Raw genomic sequence first — 24,704 nt, 5'->3', positions numbered from 1 at the left:
TAAGCACTTCACAAAAAAGCATAGTGATTATTTGCTCAGCGGAACTTATGAATTTAATTTTAGAAATACATATAATAGAATGAGTGTTTTACTTAGTACATCATCGATTGTGTTAAGATATCAGCAAATATAGTAATTACAAAATCGTTTTTCAAACGCTATGATAATAAAATTTTATAATGAGGGATACGCACAAATTTGTTATTGAAAATTTTCACGTTGCTATGACAACGATGAATGTAAACATATTTTTCGAACTGAATTACAAAGCGATAACTTCTTCAGTAGCTAGGTAATAAAATCGTACTATTGTAAAGTGGGATAATTAAAATGACGGAACAAATAAAGTTTATTGTGAAGGAATTGAATGCAAATCTTGGTCGGAACTATGACCTAATAAAGTTCGACGCCTTGAACGAGAAGCAATTGCTACAGCTGTTGGTCGACTTGCTCGTCAATTACAACGCTGGTGAAAGGGTAGGTATAATTTTTTTTGCCCATGGTACACTCTTTTGTCATTATGGCAGTAATTGACTCAATCAAAGAACTGACTTTGAGGTGCTCTCGAGCGGCTGATGATGACCGCAATTGAGGATGTTCTAATTAATTTCCGTATTCTAATACGGAAATTAATTAGAACATTAGCAAGCAAGGTCTGAGTAGCCAGATGTTAAAAAAAATACCATAAACAGTGCTGAAATATAACTGTTCAGGTGAATATTTTATATCTGGCAACCCTGGTTATATGTGGAGGAAGGGGATTGTTAGTAACAGGGAATAGTGACCCCATTCTTAGCAATATACAATGTCAGAATGACTTCCACATGGTCCGCGCTGGAATATTATCCATCGTGGTTAATTCTTGGTAAATGTATTATGGTAGGGTAACTGACCTAACTTTACTTTCATACTATCACCCTTTATTGGTAGCTCGCCAGTGTCATATATATGTAAGTAAGTTTTCTCGCTATTTACATAGATATACCGGCTCGTTTCGTTTACATCGCTGGTGTTTTATACAATATACCCAAATATACACGTATATTATTAGGATACATTATGTATGAAAACCTCCTTTACTAGTTTACAGCAGTTCTATAATTTCTTGCATGGTGTAAAGGAAATAAACGAAGACCAATTAAACAAACTTGAGCGTCTCCAAAATATATGTATCAGGTTCATATTTGGACTTCGTAAATATGACCACATTTCTCATTATCGTTCACAGCTCAATGGCTATTCGCCGTGGCATATTCTTTCTCTTCTCTACTCCATTCTTTTTAAACCCACTACTCCTTAAAGAAAGATTCTTATTTCTCGGTGAGGCACAAAGTCATGGGCTACGCAGTGCTACAAACCTTAGTTTAAAAACCCCTATCCATAAATCCTCATTCTATACTAAATCCCTTTCTGTACTAGCTATTCGTTTGTGGAACTCACTTCCATTCTCTATTCGTAGCGCACCATCACTGTCCGTTTTCAAGAACTCTGTTAAATGTTACTATCTCTCCAACTAAACTTTTCTTGATCTGTCAGTCTTCATCCACTTAGCTTATTCGAAATTGCGTGTTACATAATTACTCTTATACAATAATTTACTTATATACAAATACAAAATAAACACTCCTGTGTGTTTTGTATTTGTATATAATATTTGTGTGTATGTATGTATATAAATTGTATTATATATATATATATATATATATGTAAGTAGTATATGTAAATTATTATTATTTAGTATTAATATGCCTTTTATATTTCTCTAGTCCATTCTTGCGCCATCTACCACTTTCTGTCTTCTCTCCTCTACCCAAAGGTTGTCTGGAAGAGATTGCTTAAGCGATAAGACCGCCTTTTGTACCTTATTACTTATTACTTGTTTGTTCTTTATTTAATTGTTTGTCTTTCTGGTGCAATAAAGTGTTAATAAATAAGGTATTAATAAATAAATAAACGGAGAACTAGTGAAATGCGGAGGGAGGACATCTTGTTTTAGGTATAGGTACCATTGTAATTATTACTTACTTTCAGCTTGATATTAATGAAGACGAAACTGAAACAGTTTCAATGCGACTTCTCGAGATGTTGGGAAGTGTGAAATACCGTCCACCGGCCAACGTCGAGCCGGCTTATTTTAGGACGCAGCTGTTAGCAGGTGATTCTCGGACCATACACCACGTGTTGCACTGGCTGCTAACTAATAAAGAACAAGTTAAGAATACAGCTTATCTCGCTAAGTAAGTTCTTTAGTGCAATTTTAACAAAGCGGTTACTAGTTGAAAATTATAGATAGTTACTATCATTATCTTTACATAGCACGTATTAGGTACCTACTGTAATGTCCTTTGTGTTATTTGATTTTCCGTGATGTAAGTAGGTACATTCAACCAGTCGTAGGTATACGAAGAATTGTCAATATTGTTTTTTATACAAAATATTAATAATTGATTAGTCTCCTTTTTATCGTCCAAAATTGACGATAATATTCAACGTGACTAATAGTAGTATCTACGTCTAATAACAGATTACTGCCAGATTAACGTAGTAGCAATAGTAGCAAATGATACAACTAAGTACCTACCTACTTACAACAAAAACTTATTAACAAAAGAGGTTAAGTATTTTGTGTACAAGATTTGTCATTGTGAGAGTTTTTTTTAACCCAAAACTTAAATATAGAAAACAAACCATGGACCTCTTGAAACAATAATAAAAAGCCCCACGTTGTCTTAATCCGGCACTGACTTCTAATACCCACCAATTAATCATTTGATTACCTACTTGGATGTAGGTAATCGATGACTTTAGAACCCAAAAAATAGGTATAGGTGAGTAGGTATTCGATAATTTTAAATGCAAAAATATAGGTACCTAACTATATTAAAACAAACAAAAACTGCGGATTTTCTGTTGCCTAATAACGATTGTACTTTTTCTATCGATAGGCTACACGCTGTATCTAGTAAATTAGAAATAATTTATACCAGTATTAATCATCCAGTCTTGATGAAATTAATGAGTCTGTCGAGTTCGGCAGTACGTGACGTGAACGTATATAATACGTGTGCGGACTTTTCCTCAATGAAATTATTATTTGGAACTCGGTATCAAACGTCAAGATATTTACGCACAATGCTGTGTTTATTCTGACCTATAGAGTAGGAAAAATATTAATAGAATAAACTGTTACATAAGCTAAATCACAGTGTTGCATTACGAATCCGTATAAAGAATACATAAAAATAGAGAGTAGGCTGTGTTTTACTGAAAATAAATTAATTAATGGAAAAGAAAGGAGAAATACGATTTCGCCCAGATGTGTAATACCTACAGTTCAATGGCCACGCACTCTAGAGTGTATATATTTTAATAGAAACAATTATTTTATATTAACTAACTAAATAATTTTCTTGTTTAATAATAGTTGAAATATGGAGCGTCCTTTTTCTTCTAGTTATTTTTTCAATTGCTGTTTTATTCTATATTTGAAATTTGTGGTGGCCACATGTTTTTATTTGTGGCCAGTATAACCAAGCGCCCTTTGCTCCAATAATCAAGCCGGAGATACAACCTGCTTAGACAAAGGAAGTTCTAAATACGGATCACACAGATAAGTGAACACATTTTAAATTAACATTATAAACAGTTTTTTTGTTTACACTAAATATACTCAAAAAATTCTGTCAGTGATATAGTAAGCTTATGTAGCTTACTATATCACTGATAGATTTTTTTAATGAGCGACTAAATATGTATTAATTGAAAAAATGAGAATATCCTACAATAGCCGAAGCCTAAATGAAAAAATAGAATTATAATAATGATGCTTGATATTAACAATATACTTGAAACTATTTTTCACTATACCACACTAGATGTGGTTTGCCAATTCACATGCTCCAAAAGGATGGACATACTAGATCCGCGTAATTTCTTTAGTTGGCGTTAGTGCGTTTCATCCTTGCCTAAATATATCATTGCCCTTGCCAATACACAATAAATTATAATACTTTAAACAGGTGTCAGGTACATCCGTATTGTTCCGACGCTTTTGATCCGATGCGAATTTCTATCTGTGAATATTTTAAGCGGCGATACTGGCAATATTCAAATTGGAAAACGAGCAATTTATTGAAATGGTGTTATCATCCTGTGGTCTATTGATTTTGCATATTCAAGGCACCTTGATAGCAATATGGATCAATGGATTATGGTCCATCGTCACGGCGTCTATTGCTTTCCGTTCTATGCCCTCATAGTAGTAGTTATGTTATCTGTACCTTCTATTGTAAATTGAGATTCAATTAACTACATATATGGCGAAATGAGAACATCGTTTTAGCTATGAACAAGTCAAACAATTCTTCGTTTGCTTCGTTTATCTTTAATAAACAAACGTGGGAGCTTGTTATAGTAGATACCTAGCAAGTATTACGACACATCCTCAACGGCGATCGGATCGGACCACCAAGCATGACGCAAGAAGGTGCGCTACCGAGAAAACCACCTGCGTCGAATCAGCATTTTAGTCCCCACAGCAATAACACCCATTTCCCTGATTTTTAATTTTATATAATTGCACTTACGGATCACACATCGATCCGAAGACACCTATATAATTGTAATAATTAATTTTTAGAATTAAATTTAGTTTACTTATAAAAATTGGTTTTTTTTGGGTCTTCCGCCAGCGACTTCAATAACTGGCGCAGTCGGTAGGATACTCGAGACGTATCGAGAATAGAAATAGGGTATATCTCACATCGATTACCGTGTCGTCTATGATCGCTATCGTCGTCGCGAGCGATTCGCGTCCACGAGTATCCAGAAAGAAGAACCTGAAGTTTCCTGGCTGGAAGAGAAATCAAGACATCGATCCTAGAACTACCAATATGCAGCGCATGTGAGTACACTATACATTTTTCCTGTAAAGTTGCTCTCAAGGTGTAAAGTGAATAGTTATATAGTTTAGTTGCAACCATTTTCCACCCTAGGAAAATCACCCCTAGAGGGCCTGCGCGCGATAGACTATCCCGTAGGCTCAATTTAGATAGAAATAGAGATTTAACTTTAGAATCAGTGTCCGAGGAGTCGGAATATAGTAATATGGGTGACGTAGATAATATTCTGAAGGCCATGCGCCTAGTACCAGAATTTGATGGTAATCCTCACGTCTTACCTAGATTTATCCGTCTTTGTGACCAATTTGTTAATGAGTATTGTATTAAGGAAAATCCTGGCAACGAGTTTGTTAATTTATGTATTGTAAATGCTATTTTAAATAAAATAACTGGACCAGCCGCGCGCATAGTAAATTCTAACGGATTATCTGAGAATTGGGATAGCATTAAAAAAGATTTAATTAATAATTTTTCGGATCAAAGAGACGAGACCGCTCTTTACAATGATCTTATGTTAGCTACACAAGGAAATAGGTCTCCACAGGAATTTTATGACCATTGCGTTAACATGTTCAGCACTATAATGACTTATGTGACTTTGCACGACACTATTAGCACTACTGTCGAGGCGAAACGTATTTTATATAGGAAACTAACTAAAGATGCATTTGTTCGAGGCTTAAAAGAGCCATTAGGTTCTAGAATACGTTGCATGCGTCCTGATAATGTCGAGAAAGCTCTCGAGTTTGTACAAGAGGAATTGAACGTCATTTATTTGCAAGGCCGTAATGAAAATAATGATAAAAAGGCACATATGCATAATCCACTACCTAAACCGTCTTCTTTGGCCTTACCATCTAGTACTATACCTATTTATAAGCCGATCAATTCCTTAGTACGACCACCTCTTTTGCACCAGTGGCAATCACCGCCCATGCAACAACCATGGAAAGCTAGTTATCCGCCTAACCAGCCTGTACAATACAGACCTCCAGGTATACCTTCACGCACACAACAGATATTTAGGTCAACACCCCCAAATTATAACCCTCAATTTAATAAATTTCAATTACCTTCAAGGCAAGCTCCGCAAACTCAAGGGCCTAAACCCATGAGTGGTGTAAGCCATTATGTCGCTAGGGAAAGACCTATACAGGGTCAATTAACTGGACATGATTGGCATAGACATGGAAATCCGCCTCCATCGAACTATTTTAAGACTAGGGATATGAATATGAATGAATGTTCTGACTATAATTATAATGATTATTATTACTATACCGATTTTTCTCCATACTACGATTATGATAACTATTATTTCGAACATAATTATGATTTAGAAAATAAGACGGATTACTTTAATTATAACGACCAAGATTTTAATAACTTGAATGAGGATCATACTTACCCTGCGGATCCTCAACCTTCAACAAGTTCTATTGAGGAGCAGGATTTTCCCAAGCGGGGGAAATCAGAAAAATCAAAATAGAAATTAATATGCACACTCAAAGGCAATTACCATTTATACAAATTTCAAATCCACCTATGAAATTTCTTATAGACACTGGAGCGAATCAATCATTCATATCTCCAGAAGCTGTAGACCGATTTTTCTATAATGTTCACTTAAACTATGAACCGTTTGAAGTAACGAATGCCCATACTACGTCTAGACATAATTATTCTATTACTATTCCTTACTTTAAAGAGTTTAGGGAGCCAGATGGAATGAAATTATTCATTTATAAATTTCACAAAACTTTTGATGGTTTAATTGGATATGATTTACTGGAACAACTAGAATCAAATATTGATCTTAAAAATAAATTACTTAAAACCCGTAATAGTAGTATCCCCATTAATTTATATAATTCTTGTAACGTTAATTTATACGAGGATGTTATTCCTGCTTATTCAAAGAAATTGCTAAGACTTCCAATTAATTTACAAGACGGTGAAGCTTTTATTAAGCAACAATTTTTTTCTAATTGTATCGTTAGTGACTGTGTAACTATGGTAAAAAATAGTCGCGGATTTGTTGAAATTGCAAACCCAACAAATCATGATATAATATTTTCCATGGATCGTGCTATTCAAGCTGAAACATATAACATGGAATCATTCCGTACTAAGCAGTTACCCTCGCGAGTACAAGAAGTCCTCTCACGACTACGCACAGATCATTTAAATCCGGAGGAACGCGCTAACTTAGAAACATTATGTACTAAATATGCGGATGTGTTTTATATTGACGGAGAATCATTAACTTTTACGAATAAAGTTAAACATAAAATTAGGACTACGGACGAAATACCAGTGCACGGAAAGAATTACCGGTACCCATACGTACATAGGGATGAAGTTAGAGATCAGATAGGCAAGATGTTAGATCAGGGTATTATCCAACCATCAGAATCTGCATGGAGCTCACCTATTTGGGTCGTACCCAAAAAGGCTGACGCTTCGGGTAAAACTAAATGGCGATTAGTAGTAGACTTCAGAAAATTAAACGAAAAAACATATGACGATAAGTACCCTATTCCTAATATTACAGATGTTCTAGATAAACTCGGAAACTGTCAATACTTCTCTACTTTAGATCTTGCCAGTGGGTTTTATCAGGTCGAGATGGAACCCAGTGATATTGCTAAAACAGCATTCAACGTTGAGAACGGACATTATGAATTTTTACGCATGCCCATGGGTTTAAAAAATTCCCCATCTACTTTCCAACGGGTAATGGACAATGTTCTTAAGGACCTTCAAAACGTTGTATGCTTAGTATATTTAGACGATATCATTGTATTCAGTACCTCTCTCCAGGAACACATGATCAATCTTGACAAGGTATTTCAAAAACTACGAGAATCGAATTTTAAAATCCAGATGGATAAATCCGAATTTCTCAAGCTTGAAACCGCTTATTTAGGGCATATAATCACCAAGGATGGAATTAAACCAAACCCCGACAAAATTACAGCTATTCAGAACTATCCTCTTCCAAAAACACCGAAAGAAATCAAACAATTTCTTGGTTTGGTTGGATATTACAGAAAGTTTATTCCCGATTTCGCTACTATTACTAAACCATTAACGACATGTCTGAAAAAAGGTAGGAAGGTAATAGTTAATTCAGAATATGTTAGTTGTTTCGAGAAGTGTAAAACTCTCTTAACTAACGATCCGATTTTACAGTACCCGGATTTTGCAAGAGACTTCATTTTAACGACTGATGCATCTAATGTAGCTTTAGGCGCGATATTGTCCCAGGGTACATTAGGTTCAGACAAACCCATTTGCTTTGCATCGCGTACCCTTAATGACAGCGAAGCCAACTATAGTACGATTGAAAAGGAGCTTCTTGCTATTGTCTGGGCGACTAAATATTTTAGGCCGTATCTATTTGGTCGTAAATTCAAAATTGTCACGGACCATAAACCCCTCCAATGGGTAATGAGTTTGAAGGAACCGAACTCGAGAATAATTCGTTGGAAGCTAAAATTATCCGAGTTCGATTTTTCAGTAGTTTACAAAAAGGGACGAAATAATACTAACGCCGACGCCCTTTCTCGTATTGAAATTCACAACGAGGAAGCTAATTCACTGGTTGTCAACCCATCTGAACGCCCTCTTTCAAATTCATCTACTCTATCTGCTCATACTAGTAGAGAAAACCCAATATTAGAGATTCCAATAGTTGACCAACCACTGAATAAATTTCATAGACAGCTCGTCATTACCGTAGTTAGTGACATCAGAAAGCGTGCTACCACATCGAAGCCTTTTGAAACACACACAAGGATATCTGCTCAAGTATCCGAGACAAATTTAGAAAGCGATATTGTAGAAATTATGAAAGAATATGTTAATCCTAAAATTAAAACCGCACTATTTATTAACCCACGGTTAGCAATGTATGATATAGTACCAATTATTCAAAATAAGTTTAAAAGCTCTGCGATGCAACTTGTATTGACTACGTCTGAAGTTGAGAATGTAAAAGAATACTTAAGACAACAGGATATAATTAAAAATTATCATGAAGGGAAAACTAATCACCGCGGCATTAATGAGTGCTACTTAGCTCTATCAAGACGTTACTACTGGCCTAAAATGAAGGACCAAGTAACAAAAATAATTAATGATTGTGCCATTTGTGGTCAAGCCAAATACGATCGTAATCCTATACGACCACAATTCCGTATAGTTCCACCTGCTACAAAGCCCTTTGAAGTAGTACATATAGACCTATTCACCATACATCATGAAAAATATTTAACTATCGTAGATGTGTTTTCTAAATATGCACAGGCATACCACATACGGGATAGCACAGCTATTAGTATATTACAAGCCCTTTTAAAATTCTGCACACACCATGGTCTACCGTTATCGATAGTATCTGATAACGGCACAGAATTTACAAATATGTTATTTAATGAATTTACTGTTTTGCATAAAATAAATCATCATAAGATTTTACCGCATTCCCCAAATGATAATGGAATAGTAGAGAGATTCCATAGTACTTTATTAGAACATTTACGTATCCTCAAATTAAAACATAACGACGAGGACGTAGTTAATCTAGTTCCGTATGCTATTTTAGCCTATAATAGTTCTATACATTCTTTTACAAAATGCAGACCTTATGATATTATAACAGGCCATTTAGATCCCCGAGATCCTCTCGACATGGATATAAGTAGGCACCTATTTCAACAGTATATACAAAATCATAGAGAAAGAATGCAGTTAGTTTACGACACAATAGGAGAGGCATCGCTGGAAAGCCGCACCCGTATAATGGAAAATCGTAATAAAAATAGAGAGCCAGAATTTGAATATCAACCTCAACAAACTGTATATATTAGTAACCCATTAGCTAGCCGTCAGAAAATAGCCCCTAGATATAGTCAGGATACAGTTCTTGCCGATCTTCCTATACATATATATACCTCAAAGAAAAAGGGACCCGTCGCAAAACGCAGATTAAAGAGAACCCCTAAAAGTGCCCAATTGTTACAGGGTGCTTCTGATCCTGGTTGCTCCTTTGATAACTCCTCAAGAGATCAATCAGGAGATAACACTTGAGAGTCTCGATGATGGTCCTGGACTGCTACCATTCCGACTTGGAACAACAAGGCTTATAACCCATTACCATACGTTTCTACAGCACGTACAATTAGATAATATTAGTAATACGTTAGAATTAGTACAGAACCAGCTATTAGATTATAAAATTATGTTAACTAATGATACATACATACTATACGAACTTCAAATAGAATATTTATCTAATAAATTATGTAAGGTTAAAGATCAGTTAGATACATTACAGCCAAAGCGTGTACGGAGAGGTCTCGTCGATGGTATAGGCTCTATAATAAAAAGTATCACGGGAAACCTAGATCAATCTGACGCTATTAAGTATGACAATGCTATCAAAATTCTCCAAAGTAATGACATAAAAGTAAATCATGAGCTTGAAAGTCATATCAGCCTCAGTAAGGAGTGGATGGCTCAACATACGGATATAGTTAATAAATTAGTTGAAAATCAGGTAAAAATTAACGAGACTTTGCAGCTGTTATACGATAACGATGCTCACTCAGATAACGACCTAATAAAATACGCTAAATTCGCTCAATACTTAGCAATTATAACTGAAAATATAGACGACGTATTAAATGAACTATTTAGAATCGAAAATATATTAGCTTTCATTCGCGCTTCTTCTATGCATCATTCTATGATTAAAATCGATACTTTAAACAAAATGGTCCAGAAGTTAGTTAAGATTTATGGTAAGGATAGAATATTAAACTTAGAACTTAGGGTATACTACGATATAATTAAGCCAGGTTTCTATTATTCAGATAATCAGATAGTTATTAGTTTTAAAATACCCATATTTTCCTCAGATAGTTACGATTTATACAAGTTGGCTGTAGCTCCCAATAAATATAAGCAGGTCCTCATTCCTCCTTATCCATTGATTGCAACTAACAGGAAAGGTTATGTGTATATAGAGGCAGAATGCCCGAAGTATGAAAATTGGTATGTCTGCGGAGATAAGATGGATCATCAACTTCGACAGCATCCTGACTGCATACAGAATCTTATATTCAAGCAATCTATCGACCCAGTCTGCGAAGTAGCAACAGTTAACCTATCTAAAGTGGCTATGGAAGAGCTAGATGAGAGACACTATATAATATCATTCCCCAATGCTACTACAATTCATACACTATGTGGAAAAGAAACTTACAGTATTCTGAATGGAAGTTATCTCGCAACAATCCCAGTAAACTGCTTTCTTTATACCCCGGAATTCACCATAACTAACATTAATAATAGAGTGGAAGGACAACCTATGAAGATACTGCAATTCTCCCAGAATATGCAACTCCGTGACCATAAAATACCTCATGTAAATCTTAAATCAATAGACCTTACAAGACTTCATGAAATTCAGCACAAGGTGATCTTGCAGCATCCTACACACGAGCAAACCTCAAAATCGTTCCTATTTCATACTACGATTCCACTTTACATCATTATATTGGGCTGTCTTATAATAATTACAGTATGGAAATATAAGACTAATCAAGGTACACCTGAAGAACTGCCCCCTGAAACTGAAACCCCTACCAGTATCGAGATGCCACAGTCCGCAATATTCTCTCAGCTGAAGCTTCAAAAATAATTGCTAATCTGAACGGGGAGGTGTTATAGTAGATACCTAGCAAGTATTACGACACATCCTCAACGGCGATCGGATCGGACCACCAAGCATGACGCAAGAAGGTGCGCTACCGAGAAAACCACCTGCGTCGAATCAGCATTTTAGTCCCCACAGCAATAACACCCATTTCCCTGATTTTTAATTTTATATAATTGCACTTACGGATCACACATCGATCCGAAGACACCTATATAATTGTAATAATTAATTTTTAGAATTAAATTTAGTTTACTTATAAAAATTGGTTTTTTTTGGGTCTTCCGCCAGCGACTTCAATAACTAGCTTATAAATATGACGTGTCGTATTTATGCGTCAATAATTATCCGTATAATACTTTATGAATCAGTATTGAACAATTAGTAACAATAATTTTGACTTTATTTTAGAAATGATTAAGTTTTATCTTTAGTACTACTATTTCTGGACTTATTTTTACTTTCTACGTTTGCAGTAGTTTCTGTCTCTTTCTTTCTGTTTTTTTATTTTACCTACAGTCATTAGCATTTATTAGAATGTTTTCATATGTGCATATGAAAACATTCTAAGTTATAGTTCTATGTATTAAGAATTACAGTTAATCATAAATGGGGGAAATTAAATGTTTATTACGTCATATCTAATAAAAACAATATAGGAATAAAACCTGATCTTATTACCTATGTTCTGTTTATTAATGTCAGATATTTGAAAATTCCTGACATACCGACTGAAGTGGCTCGAAACAACACTATTCAGGACATGTTAGATTTATACCAAAACCTGATAGATGAATTCAAGGACGTACATAAGAGAACAAGAATGTTGAGGAAAGAGAGCGCAACGGAAATTATTAATGATATAAAGGAAATGGCCGTAGAAAGAGACATTGGTGTGTATTAATAGTAACATTTCAGTTTACTTTTATGCTTTGTCCCATTAACATTCTGTTAGGATAGTTGTAAAACACGACCCCCGATTACGCAAACTTTTGACGTTTGCTTACAACTGGCCCACCAATTTCAGCTTTCGTATACTCAATGTTGAAAGTAGGTAATTACTACCTATATGAATATGAATTCAGATCTAATATGTTTCAGTGATAAAACGTTTAGAAAATGTTCAAGTAAATTTAATTGACGTAAGTAATAAGGAGGAATTGCTGAATGTGAGTAAAGCATTAAGATTTCAGCAAGAAAAGGCTAAGGAATTGGATAGTCAGGTATGGATTTTAATTTATTTCTTCTAGTATTTTTACGATCTTTAATTTTATAGATCATTCAAATATTTTATCACTTAATTTTCTTAAGAATAATTTTATTAAACTCAATCAATAAATATTAATCTACTAAATCTACATTTGTATCTCACATGTAAGAGAAATAATATATAACCTGACGCTTTTTTTAATGGAAACATTACTAACTTCCATTAGAAGAAGCGTCAGGTTATTGTACACTGTCAATTTCGCACAATTGTCACAAACGTCATCACATCGTCAACGTCATCATCATCACAATATCATTGCCATTAGAGTGTATGCTATGTTATTATATAGTATCCTGTATCTAATGACCTGTAGGTATTACCTTAATTGAATGAATGTTATGTTGAGTTCATGTTTACATATTTGTAGCAGATTTACAATATACATTGCTCCCTTTTAGTACATATAAGGCATAAAAAATATTTACAGTATGAGATACAACAATCACAATTGAAGTTAGCTTCAGATCAATTGAAAAGATATTTGAATGTTATTCACGGACAAAGTGCTACTCCAAAATCAGCACATGAAGCTATTAAACACCTGCAAGAAGAAATTCAGGTAATTATTTATTTATTATCTTAGTATTATAATAGTAATAGTGAGAGATATCGAATAGTAGGTAATTATTATGGCTAATGAATAGGTGTTGAGGTCAAACGTAAATCTATAAGATTTAAAAAATTTCGGTCCTTCTGTTTCTTCATCTCTAAAATAGCTGTACTGATATTTACGGGACTTTCACTCGCTGATGTCGTTGATTTCAGTAAATGTTATAGCATTAAATTAGACTACTTTTATTAAAAAAATTATTTAAATAATAAAATAAATTAAATACCACGCCCACGAACTCGTGGATAACAACTAGTGCTTAAATATATTTATAGTAGGTATAGTTGTAGTAATAACAAAAAAACTAGGTAAAACGGAGAAAATATATTAATATAGACTACTGACAATTAGGTAACTTAATTAATGTAATATAAAAGAACTATAAATTTAAATACAAATTTAGAATATAAAATATATATCTGATTAGCCAGTTACAACAACATCAGATTAGATTAGACACATTGTTAACTTTTATAATAATATATAGGTATTCATTTATATATTTAAGTCACAAATATAAAATTTAATTTTTGTATAATATTAATCTCTGCTTAGTGCAGAGATTAATATAAAAAATTATATGGAACAATAGTCGTGAAGGTGCATATTTTATATTTTGATTCTAGACACTACATTATTTGTTTTCTAATAGTTTAATTATTAGCGTGTAATTTTATAAAGTAATTATTTACAGCTCAATAGTTATCTCGTAAAAGAAAAGCTACCTCAAGAGATGGCGAATCTTCAGAAAGAATTAAACATAATGCAAACGATTGCTGTGGAGCACCACCCGACGCGGTCCGATCTCGTATTGGTACAAGATAAGGTGGGGATTCTATAATATATATCTATTATATTTCACCCAACATTGCAATTCAATAAGATTTCAAGAATCAGTGCTATTATTTTCAGCGTAATAAACTCTGATTCTGCAGTTTTTGTTACCTTTATCAGCTCATTATTTTAAAGGATTACGAAGTTCAAGGTAACTACATAAATTTAATAAAAGCATTTTACGTGGATGCTTCTACTTTGATTCATATTGTATTTTTATTTATTCAATTTAAATTTGTACATAGGTAGTTAGGTTCATTTTAACGTACATATTTGACTGATATGAACAGAAAACATGGAATCTTATTAGAAGTTAATATCCTTTGACGCTTTGATGTTCATATATCTACAGAAAGGAATAAGTATAAATGTAAGTAGGTACTACGTTTATACTTATTCCTTTGTACATTTATACAGCTCAGGTATACTAGAACTGTGTAAATGTACAAGGCCAGAGAAATGGTGAAAATACTAAAAGAAAAATGTACAGGTAAACAACATTCAGGGGTTATGTTCACGTTTGTAGTAAATTCAAAGGATTCCATCAAAGCTCGAGCATAACTACAGACGGCGAGGTTGGTAGCCTTTAATACGACTTGCATGTGGCACATAAATATTTTAATGTTCTGCTAATTAATTCAGTTTCTCACGTGATATTTACGACTTCTAATATCGATACTATTTTATTGAGTTAAAATTTCTATGTACGTAAATAAATTATGTAGTGATTCAGATGTTCCACGAATAAGCGACATACCTATTATATTATCATGCATCTTTTATTCTTAACCTTATCCAGTAGTATTTGCGTGAAAGAGTAACAAATACCCATCTTGACATACATCTTCATAATCGTTCGCGTATGGTTATAATGTAGGCATATATCATATAATAATTTATTTGTTTACTACTTCTTCGCGCTTTAACATTTTACATGCAATTGGCTTTCAAACAGATAGTACCTAAGTATTTGAAACAAGACATAGTATTTATGTCAAGAATGTTATTGATATAATTATATTAATATTTAAAATCTATCTATTGCCTGTATCTTTGTCCGTAGGCAAGTGATGTGTTACGAAAACGTGCTTGAACATTCTAGATAGCTGTTGTAAACGGTGAACTCGAGCAATTGGTCCAACGTCGACTGGCTGCTGCCGGACCTCAAGAGGACAAATTAGCGCCATTTCGCCAGCAAGCTGCTGTAATACGACGTAATAAGGATGCAAGTGCCGCACGCGTGCATGAGCTCGCTGCCACGCTCAAAGAACACGAGGCTACCCTCGCTGATCTACAGTCGCAAGTATGGTCTTTATTAGTTGCGAAGTATTTTATAATGGTAGATAGTATCAAATTTATCTTACTTTTTGGATTAAAGAAATCCAAAACTTTAGTATCAGATAACGAAGCAATGTCGTATACTATGTGCCACTATCTTAGATATTTGCATTAGCACAAGCGCCAAGTACCTAATACTGGTACCTATCTATCTATTTATATATATTATAAAATGTTGACCCTCCCCTGTCGCAACTCTGTATGTTCGCTATAATCTATAAAACCATTGTATGAACTTTAATGCGGTTTTCATTTAGGAGATAGGTGAACTTCTTAACATACCATAATAACAATGTTAATAATCTCAGGACAATTCACACAGCGCCATCTAGACCCAAGTTAAGCTAGCTCAAGGTTGTGTTAAGGGTACTAGATACCTAACTGATACAAATATATAGATATATTTTTTTTCGTAAATACATACATAACACCCAGACCGATACAAAACAATCATACTCATGAATACAAATGTTTGTGCCATGCGAGGAATCGAACCCATGATCATCGGACGTAAAGCGGTATGCTAAACTGCTAGACCACCGAGGTCGTCGAATTGTTGTAGTGTTTACCATGTATTCTCCGTGGTAAAAACCACTGTAAATCGTCCAAAGCCATTTACAAGGATGCAGTATTAATCATAATCAAAATAAATATTATACTTTACTAGTTATATATTAAATTAAATATTGTACTTAAGTAATTCATACACATAATGATAACTATGGAATAATGATTAAATTTCATACCATACAATTAAAACATACTTTAGAGACATAAATTAAAATAAAAACTTAAAATATATTGAAGTAAATGTATACACGCACATATATCACATAACTTGGTATATGTACTTCCTACCCCTGTGAAGTAAATTTTGAAAGTAAAATATAATTGTGCTATAATCAGTGAAAAAAACATGGTTATAGGCACTACTTATGGTTACTTACCTTAAGAAAATTGTGATTTCGTGCGAAGATAAAATTGGAAATCTCGTTAATTCCCGATTTTTGCACTAAAATAGAAGCCGATTTTCAGAGTGGCGTTGATTAGTGGTTGGGAGTTAATTGAAATCTTCAGGCTATTTTGTAACATCTATCAGGCGACTTACGTAATCGCCCATCTGATAAAACATTTTTCTCATTTCCAATAATGGGTTATTAAGACTAAGAAGTTGGTCCGCAATAATGTGATATTTCCTTTGAGATGTCAAAAATAATTTGATCTCATGTCAGTTATACCTATTGGAATTAAGATATATTTGAAATGGAATAAGTTAATATTCCCTTATAAGATTATTAGAGTATTATAATGTACAAATCTTGGCATTATTTACTAAACAAGCCTTTGTTGTATGTATACAGAGGATTATTCAACAAATGTTGGTACTTTCATACAGTTCCCAATATCAGTCATGTTGAATGTGTAGGTAATAAATAGGTCTAAAATGTCACTTATCTAAAAGTAAAGTAAGTATGCTTAAAATATTCAGGTTAGGCAGCTCCTGGGAGATACAGTACTTAGAGGGGAAGAATTGAAAAAATATGTCAATTCATTACGCACAAAAAGTACTGTCTATAAACGGCAGCGTGCGAATCTTTCTACGTTCAAGGTAATGATTATTTTATTGTATAAATTATGTATTGAGATAATAGAAATATTTAGGTAGTATTTATATTAATATTCCAATCGAATTTTCATTTAGGTCGAGGCTGGAATTTTGGCCAGAACTTTACATATAATCAGTACAAATGACCCTACAGTTGAAATGGCATTACTGAATCACAAAAAGTTAAAAATTGAGGACGATCAAGCTACGGATAACGATGAAATAAAATCGGCAGACTTAAAGAAGAAATCATTACATGATTTGTCTCAGGTATTTCTATCGTAACAATATTTCATGTTAACATTCCTATGCTTCAAATTTTTCAACTACCTTTTATTCTTAATTTTATAGTTGGTTGCACAAACTGCACAAAAATTATCGCAAGTACGCCAAGAAATTCAACCGCTTGCAGACAAAATAAAACCAGTAAAAGAGGAATTTCAGTCAGTTCAACAGCAATATGAACAAAAGAAGCGGGTGTATGAAGCGACTTCTATAAATATAACGTCACAAATGGAACCCCTCAAGAATCAAGTGAAGGAGTTGACTGACCAGTTGAGCAATAAAGAGGATGAATGGAAAAACTTGAGGCAAAAAATTACCAAAGCGGAAAGTTTGCAAGAAGTTGTGATGTTTGAAATGAAAAATTCTATGCAGTCTCCTAGGAAACCGTCTAAAATGGAAGCATTGAAGAAAAAAGTTGTTGATGTGGAACATATAGTGAAGAATTTGGAGGAGGTACTTGAATTTAATTTAAAGTTAATAAGATAAGAAAATAATATTAAGTTTCTCTCATTCATTATATATATACCTATATAAAATATTTATTGGTACACATACAATAAAGGTGGACTTTATCTTGAGGAATTTTCTCCCAGTCAACCATTGTACGAACAGAGATTCATCTGGGCGGTAAAATAGTATAGTAAAAGTACTTTTACATTTCTTATGAGTTCTATGTCATATATATTTACTACATACCAAAGCACATACATTTAGCTACATCGCTAGAGATAGTTAATTGTATGTAATTAGATTCGAATTTTTAATCGGCATGCGTAAATATTATACACTATTGACTTTGACCTATGTTCAAATGTAACATCTCCCACCCACCCTACTACTTACTACCTCGGATGTAACTCTATCAGTCATCATGTGTTACAAGCAACTATTTGTAATTTTTAATCCAGGAACAACGTGTGATTAGTTCTCGACAAGGGGAGGTCGAGGAGCAGACCAAGCTGTGGGAGAACACGCTGCAACTGTTGAGATGTAAGGCGCGAGCACGCAACGAACCTGCTGTGCGCCAGGGTCGTATGCATATAACTCAGCATTCACAAATGCTGACACTAACCTGAATGTCTAATTTATATATATTTGCTTCAAAATAATAGCACTTTTGTAATAGATAGCAATCACGAAATTTTAAAATATCGTTATCTTATTATATGTACGCGGATAATTCAACTCTGTTCTGTGGTAATACTACAGTGACATAGTTACCTAATATTATAAATTATTATTCTCATACTAGTTGTCTATTTGGCATATTAATATAAAGAATTTAATTATTTTTTTGTACTTTTATTTATCAGGCTACCTTTGTTTGAATTCTTATTGATAGCTAAAATTGAGAATCTTGAAAGAAACAGGTTTTGTGGTCGATATGTTGTATTATGTAACTCTTATTTATGTAAATAACAAAAATAAAAAAATTACAAAAAAAGAAAACAATAAGAATGCTGAAAACTATGACTGTGACATTGTAATATTATTATACAGGCGAAATTTTGTGAGGACAATGAATAGATCTCTCCATTCACGTGTAAAGTTACTTCACAACAAGGACTATTGAAATGATTGGAATGACAAATACTCAGATAGACATAAGTTGAATAACTTTTTATCCGAGGATATATAATAGCTAGTAGGTTACAAAACTGAAAAACTGTTCAACCACTACCATCCACACATTTCTACTGTTAGTTGATATATAAATTGTTAATATTTACACAAATTGCCTGCGACCACACAATCTTTTTTTTATCTGATGAATTGTATCAAATACATGCTAAAAATCAGTCCAGATTTGGGCTGATTACGGGTCCGCAGCAGGTACAACTACATATCAGCTGTTTCTGAAGTCGAGACTTCATCAGCATTTTTTGGTAAAAGGTAGCCAAGCTCGTCCTCTTCATACAATTTATATTCATATACAATTTTATTAAGAACTATTCAACCATTTAGACATCAAAGGGTGACAAAAAGACAGACACTGTCGAAGTTATAATGTTAAGTATATATATGTTATGGACACATATTATACACATAAATGTAGATATAACATTTTTATAAATAAATACATTCGGATTTTTTGAGGGAATCTGTGATATCTTCATCATTATTATCATCATAGTATAAAACAAAGTCGCTGTCGCTGTCTGTACCTATGTATGCTTAAATCTTTAAAACTACGCATCGGATTTTGAGGCTGTTTTTTTATCGATAGAGTGATTCTAGAGGAAGGTTTATATATAATACTTGTACACATGGGCGAAGCCGGGGCGAGTAGCTAGTTCTATATAAAACACTTAATTATTGGCAAAACGGAATGTCTAGTATGTACAGTTCAATGTAGAAAAAGCTGTCATTATCTGACATTTATCCTAAATAGAAGATGGAAAAGAAATCTGTTGATCTCGTAATAATTTACTATCTTCAATTATCTACGACAAAGAAATTTATTTTCAATCTTGACCTAATAATATTATTCATTCTTTTTTACTCTGTTATTGACATTCTACGAACAAAGGTCTTATGCAAACAATCTATTTTCATTTAAGACAGATTGTGTAGTCCTTTTTATTTTTTTGAAATGCTTATATTTAACTTTGAGGAAAATTTACATCACTCATAAACAATAAAATATATTTTATTTATATGTTATAAAAATAAATAAATATGAATTAAAGAAGATTAAATATAGTTTAAAATATTTGACATGGGCATGTTTGGTCTAAAAATAAAATTATGTGCAGTATTATTTTAAATGGGTCACAATGGAATGGTGTTCCTGCTTACGCTAAGATTCCATTATTACCCCACCAGAGAATGATAGATATATGATCGAGTCATATTAATTGCTCATTTTGCCATAGTATAGGCAAGTACTTAATACCTACTGCCTCGTAAACTAGTTTGTGCAATTTAAAACGTATATATTTGTAGAATCGTATAATTGTAATAAAATTACTTTATCAGCAAAATACTTGATTTTTAGCAAAGTATTGTAAAACATAACTGATCATATAACAGACTCTGTAGATTACAGTTGCATTTTCTTTAACTCAGTTTATGTAAATTTATGAAAGGTCTGCAGTTTAGTATTATTGGAAAACGAAGTTTGAAAGTAAGATTATTTCAAATAATAGACAGGTGACTACTTGCTTTATAATACTGGTATGTAGTTTTTCGACTTCAATATAAATATATTATTAAAAAATTTCTATATTTTCTGTCATGTGCAGAGCGTCTGATCGGCTACAGAGCATCGAGATCGGTATGTTCAGAGTTGGATTGCTAGTTCATAAAAAACTTCGTTTGTTAATTCATATATTTCTAACTTATTCTTTGGTAACGGAATAATCGATCATAAAACAAATTTGGTAGAGACAGTGGTAGACTCTCTTTAAAAATTAGATTTCATTATACCTACCTATATGATAGCGCATAAATGTAAAGCGTTTATTATTTAATTTTATACTACTTGAATGTTTTTTTTTTTTGTGACGGCAACTATTTACTGCAAAATATATGATTTACGACATTTAGTGTGAAAGAACTGTTAAAATACTGGCTTAAATAATGAATAATACTACATTTATATCTACAAATGACACGATGTGAAAAGTGTGTAGTATGTAAAATGTGCACAGCTTTTCAGTGGTTAAGTTGCGCAGTTATTTGAACTAATATTAAGTTGTTATTAAAAGTCAGAATTTAAACATTTTATGAATGATAGAGTCAAGATGGAACTTACAAATTACAATAATGTCTGTTGGTAAATGTAACAAACTCCTTTGTTACGTCAACGACTTTCATTTGTAATATCCGTTGGTAAATTTAACAAACTCTTTTGTGTCCGTTGGTAAATTTACCAAACTCTTTTGTTACCTCAACGAGTTTTATTTCTAATGTCCGTTGGTAAATTTAAAAAACTCTTTTGTTACATCAATGACTTTCATTTCTAGGCCATTAATTTACATATTATATGTAAACTTTGATATGCAAAATGTAGGAGTTAATAACTACGCCAGACGGAGGAAACATGAAGGTTTAATTTCAAACCCTTCGGGTACGGGGAATGCTTTAAAAAGGACTTTTATTTTTTAGGTAAAAATATGATCTGTTATATCATATATAGTACTTTATTGTAGAAAACTTGAGGGACCAGCTTTCGGATAAATTTGCAATGCAGATGTCGTAAAATGATGTACTGTGAGAATCGCTTTGCTATTTTCGTGAATAACGTTTTGTTGTTTATTATGTGTCTTAATTTAATATATTGAACCTCTCATCAGTATTCAGGTTTGTATATTAAGTACAACATCTGTGCCTATTAAAAGTGTAAACTTATTTCTAAAAATAAGTATATGATTTCCTTGATTAGCATAGCAATATATTTGGATTACTATAAGGTAATAGTATATTAAATTACATTAGTAATAACTGTAATCTTTCCCAGGGTTAATCAAAGAGTGATTTACATAATAGTTCGGTATATATACATATTGGATAAATATGCATTTTACCTATTATAAATAAATAAATACAATTTCATTATTATTTAAATAACTATGGTGAACTTATATGGTATATTTTCTATAAACAATATTTTTTCTCTTTGCAGCCAAGTAGATTTTAGTCTATACTATGTGGTAATATAGTTACGTCTACATTTCAGAAACTGCTATAACTTATGGTAGCAGCGGTAGTGCGCTTCCCTTACTATGTGTACTGTCTCTCTGTACATATTACACACACACATATGTACATATGTGTACACGTGATGACTAAAGTGCTAAGAATAATAGCTGAAGTTTGCTCTGAGATAAAGGTGTTTAAATAAGGTCCTTTATCTAGAAGTCTAGAATGCACTTCACAATCTATTCAATATGTCAAGGGATGTTAAGCGGTTCTTGCTTTTTTGTTTTTGTCATATATTTTTGTATATAACATACGTTTCATATACAATAATACAAAATGCTCTATTTTTGTACTGTGGTACAATTCAGGAACCATTTAGCATGGAAGCCCTAGTTCTTTATATATTTGTTTTTATATCTAATTTTGTAACTATTGTGTGACACTGGTTTTTGTGAAACAAAATGTCTTCTAGGTAGAAATACGGCGGAAATGTGCTTAAGGGAATCACAAACCATTTTTACTTTCCATTACCATTACTATAGGTATTGTATTTCTATGATATCTCAATTATACATTACATTATTGCACTGTATTATTTTTTTTTACACATATTTGCAATCTGTTTGTTTATGTTGAATGTTGATATTCGCGGAAGGTTTCGATTGCAATTTGGGTTGCAAATAAATACAATTTCACGCAAACATAGACTCGAATATATTGTATTTACTACAAACAGGAAATTAGAAAACTTAATTTCCTTCTCGTCCAAGTTTGATTGGATTTTATTTATGCTACATTCATATGATGCTTAATTAAGCGCGTTGGTGTACAGAAGTTGTCTTTATTGTTCCTTGTTTACATTTTTGGGTAAATGTATTTGGTTGGACGTCACAGACGATAATATTTTTGGCAATAAACATCTCTCACGTACGTATTATTCCTAAGCACGCACCACTGAAATTGTTCATGAGTTTGTCATCAACAAACTTTTGATGCCATGTAATTAAGCATGCTTGTGAATTTTCTCAATAAAAGATAGATGGATGTAAAATTCTTTTGCTGAAGTTTTATTTGCAATATACATATTATGTTTACCAGGCTGAATAAAGATCTATTTCCAGGATCAACGTTGTACAAGTCGTCTTACCTATATACACATCTGTACATATAGTGTTTTTTATTGTAATGTTACCGATATGATGCGACAATTTAATGCTTAAATTAGTAGTAGATGTATAAAATTAATGAAGTAAAATTTATAGGCATTGAACATAATAATTAATTACAGAAAAGATGAAATAATTTTAAAAGGCGTTATTATTTATACTTAAACCATAAATTACTAAATCATAAAAACATACTATAATGTTACATTAATTGTAATGTGAAGTTTTTAAATTTCCGTTATTATTAAACGTACCTAATGTATACGATATTGTATCAATCGAACGAAGTATGTCTTTATTCGTCACTGTCGAACACGCGTACAATAGCTACCTTTTACTTAGAACCGTGGAGTGTTTGGTAAAGAACTTAAAGTTTTTGTTTTAGCTCACAAACTCATTACCAAACTGTCAGCTGTCTAACAGCAGTTCAACTTCAGTATAATGACTGGCAGCCGGGACAAAGTTCGGCGTTGATGCCATCGTAGTAAGCTGGAGTACTCAAGTGGCTGGACGGCAGGCATGCGGCCTATCGACAAAACCGCGAATGTTTTGCTTTAAACTTTTTACTTCAATTAAAATATACCCTAACATATAAATGTATGTAAAATTCTGTTATCTGTGATAAATGTCATACTAAGAAATATATCGTCAAGACTGTCATGTCAGAAGGGGTATTATCATCTATCGATGTCGTAAACGCAACATTTGACATGCCAACATGGCAGGTAAGTATATTATTATATTAATTCAACATGGCAGATGTAGAGATAACGCTCATTTTTTAGTTTCATGTTAGTATTCTCTTAATCGGTGGTTGAGTTAGAAACATCCAAAAATTTGATAAAGATTTTTGGTGTCTATCAGATTTGAAGTTATGTCCTGTAAGCTGGTGTAGTAAAACCATAGGTCATGATGCTCTAAAATGTATTGTACCGGAGTCTAAAACCGATATCGTCAAAAATGAAAAAAGTAAATCGTCTAGATTGAAAAATAATTAATAAAATTGATTCAGAATTGTCATAATTTTAATTTGAAATCCAACTTGATGACGTAGTGGAAAAGTTTTCAATTAAATATTCGTTCTTTTTCTTCAATGTTATGACAGGCTTTCGGCTTGTCTTTATGATGAAAGGTAAATAATATTTACTAAAGTTACATCTACCAAAATTATTGTAAAAGTTTTTGAAGTACAATTTGATCATTTTTAAAAAGTCAGACTGGTGATTCAAGTTCAAATATTAAAAAAAAAGAAAATAACAAGAAGTAGATATGAACATGAATATGAACTTCCGTAAACGTAGGCGCCATTTTATAAATGTTTAGGTG

General features: G+C 32.8%; 1 protein-coding gene across 1 annotated transcript; it reads left to right on the top strand.

Moving 5' to 3' along the window:
• Window positions 1-271: 271 nt before the first annotated feature.
• Window positions 272-18,758, top strand: LOC131848415 (intraflagellar transport protein 81 homolog). The gene is made up of 11 exons (XM_059198259.1): window positions 272-477; window positions 2,032-2,237; window positions 12,331-12,518; window positions 12,727-12,848; window positions 13,323-13,454; window positions 14,200-14,331; window positions 15,442-15,642; window positions 17,167-17,286; window positions 17,380-17,553; window positions 17,635-18,021; window positions 18,477-18,758. Exons 1-11 carry the CDS (start codon window positions 331-333, stop codon window positions 18,642-18,644), a joined length of 1,977 nt encoding a protein of 658 aa, XP_059054242.1. The 5' UTR covers window positions 272-330; the 3' UTR covers window positions 18,645-18,758.
• The last annotated feature ends 5,946 nt before the right edge of the window (window positions 18,759-24,704 follow it).

Source organism: Achroia grisella, unplaced genomic scaffold, assembly GCF_030625045.1.
Source record: "Achroia grisella isolate CSIRO2021 unplaced genomic scaffold, CSIRO_AGI_Agris_v1 utg558, whole genome shotgun sequence".
NCBI lineage: Eukaryota > Metazoa > Arthropoda > Insecta > Lepidoptera > Pyralidae > Achroia > Achroia grisella.
The sequence above is the reverse complement of the archived record's forward strand: the minus strand, read 5'-3'. Positions and strand labels throughout refer to the sequence as shown.

What these genes read in the sequence shown, in the direction of transcription:
- LOC131848415 (XM_059198259.1), top strand. Translation starts at nt 331, where the DNA reads ATGACGGAACAAATAAAGTTTATTGTGAAGGAATTGAATGCAAATCTT. An exon ending in CGAATCTTTCTACGTTCAAG is followed by an intron (nt 17,287 to 17,379) that starts GTAATGATTATT and finishes ATTTTCATTTAG; the next exon opens with GTCGAGGCTGGAATTTTGGC. An exon ending in TAGTGAAGAATTTGGAGGAG is followed by an intron (nt 18,022 to 18,476) that starts GTACTTGAATTT and finishes TTTTTAATCCAG; the next exon opens with GAACAACGTGTGATTAGTTC.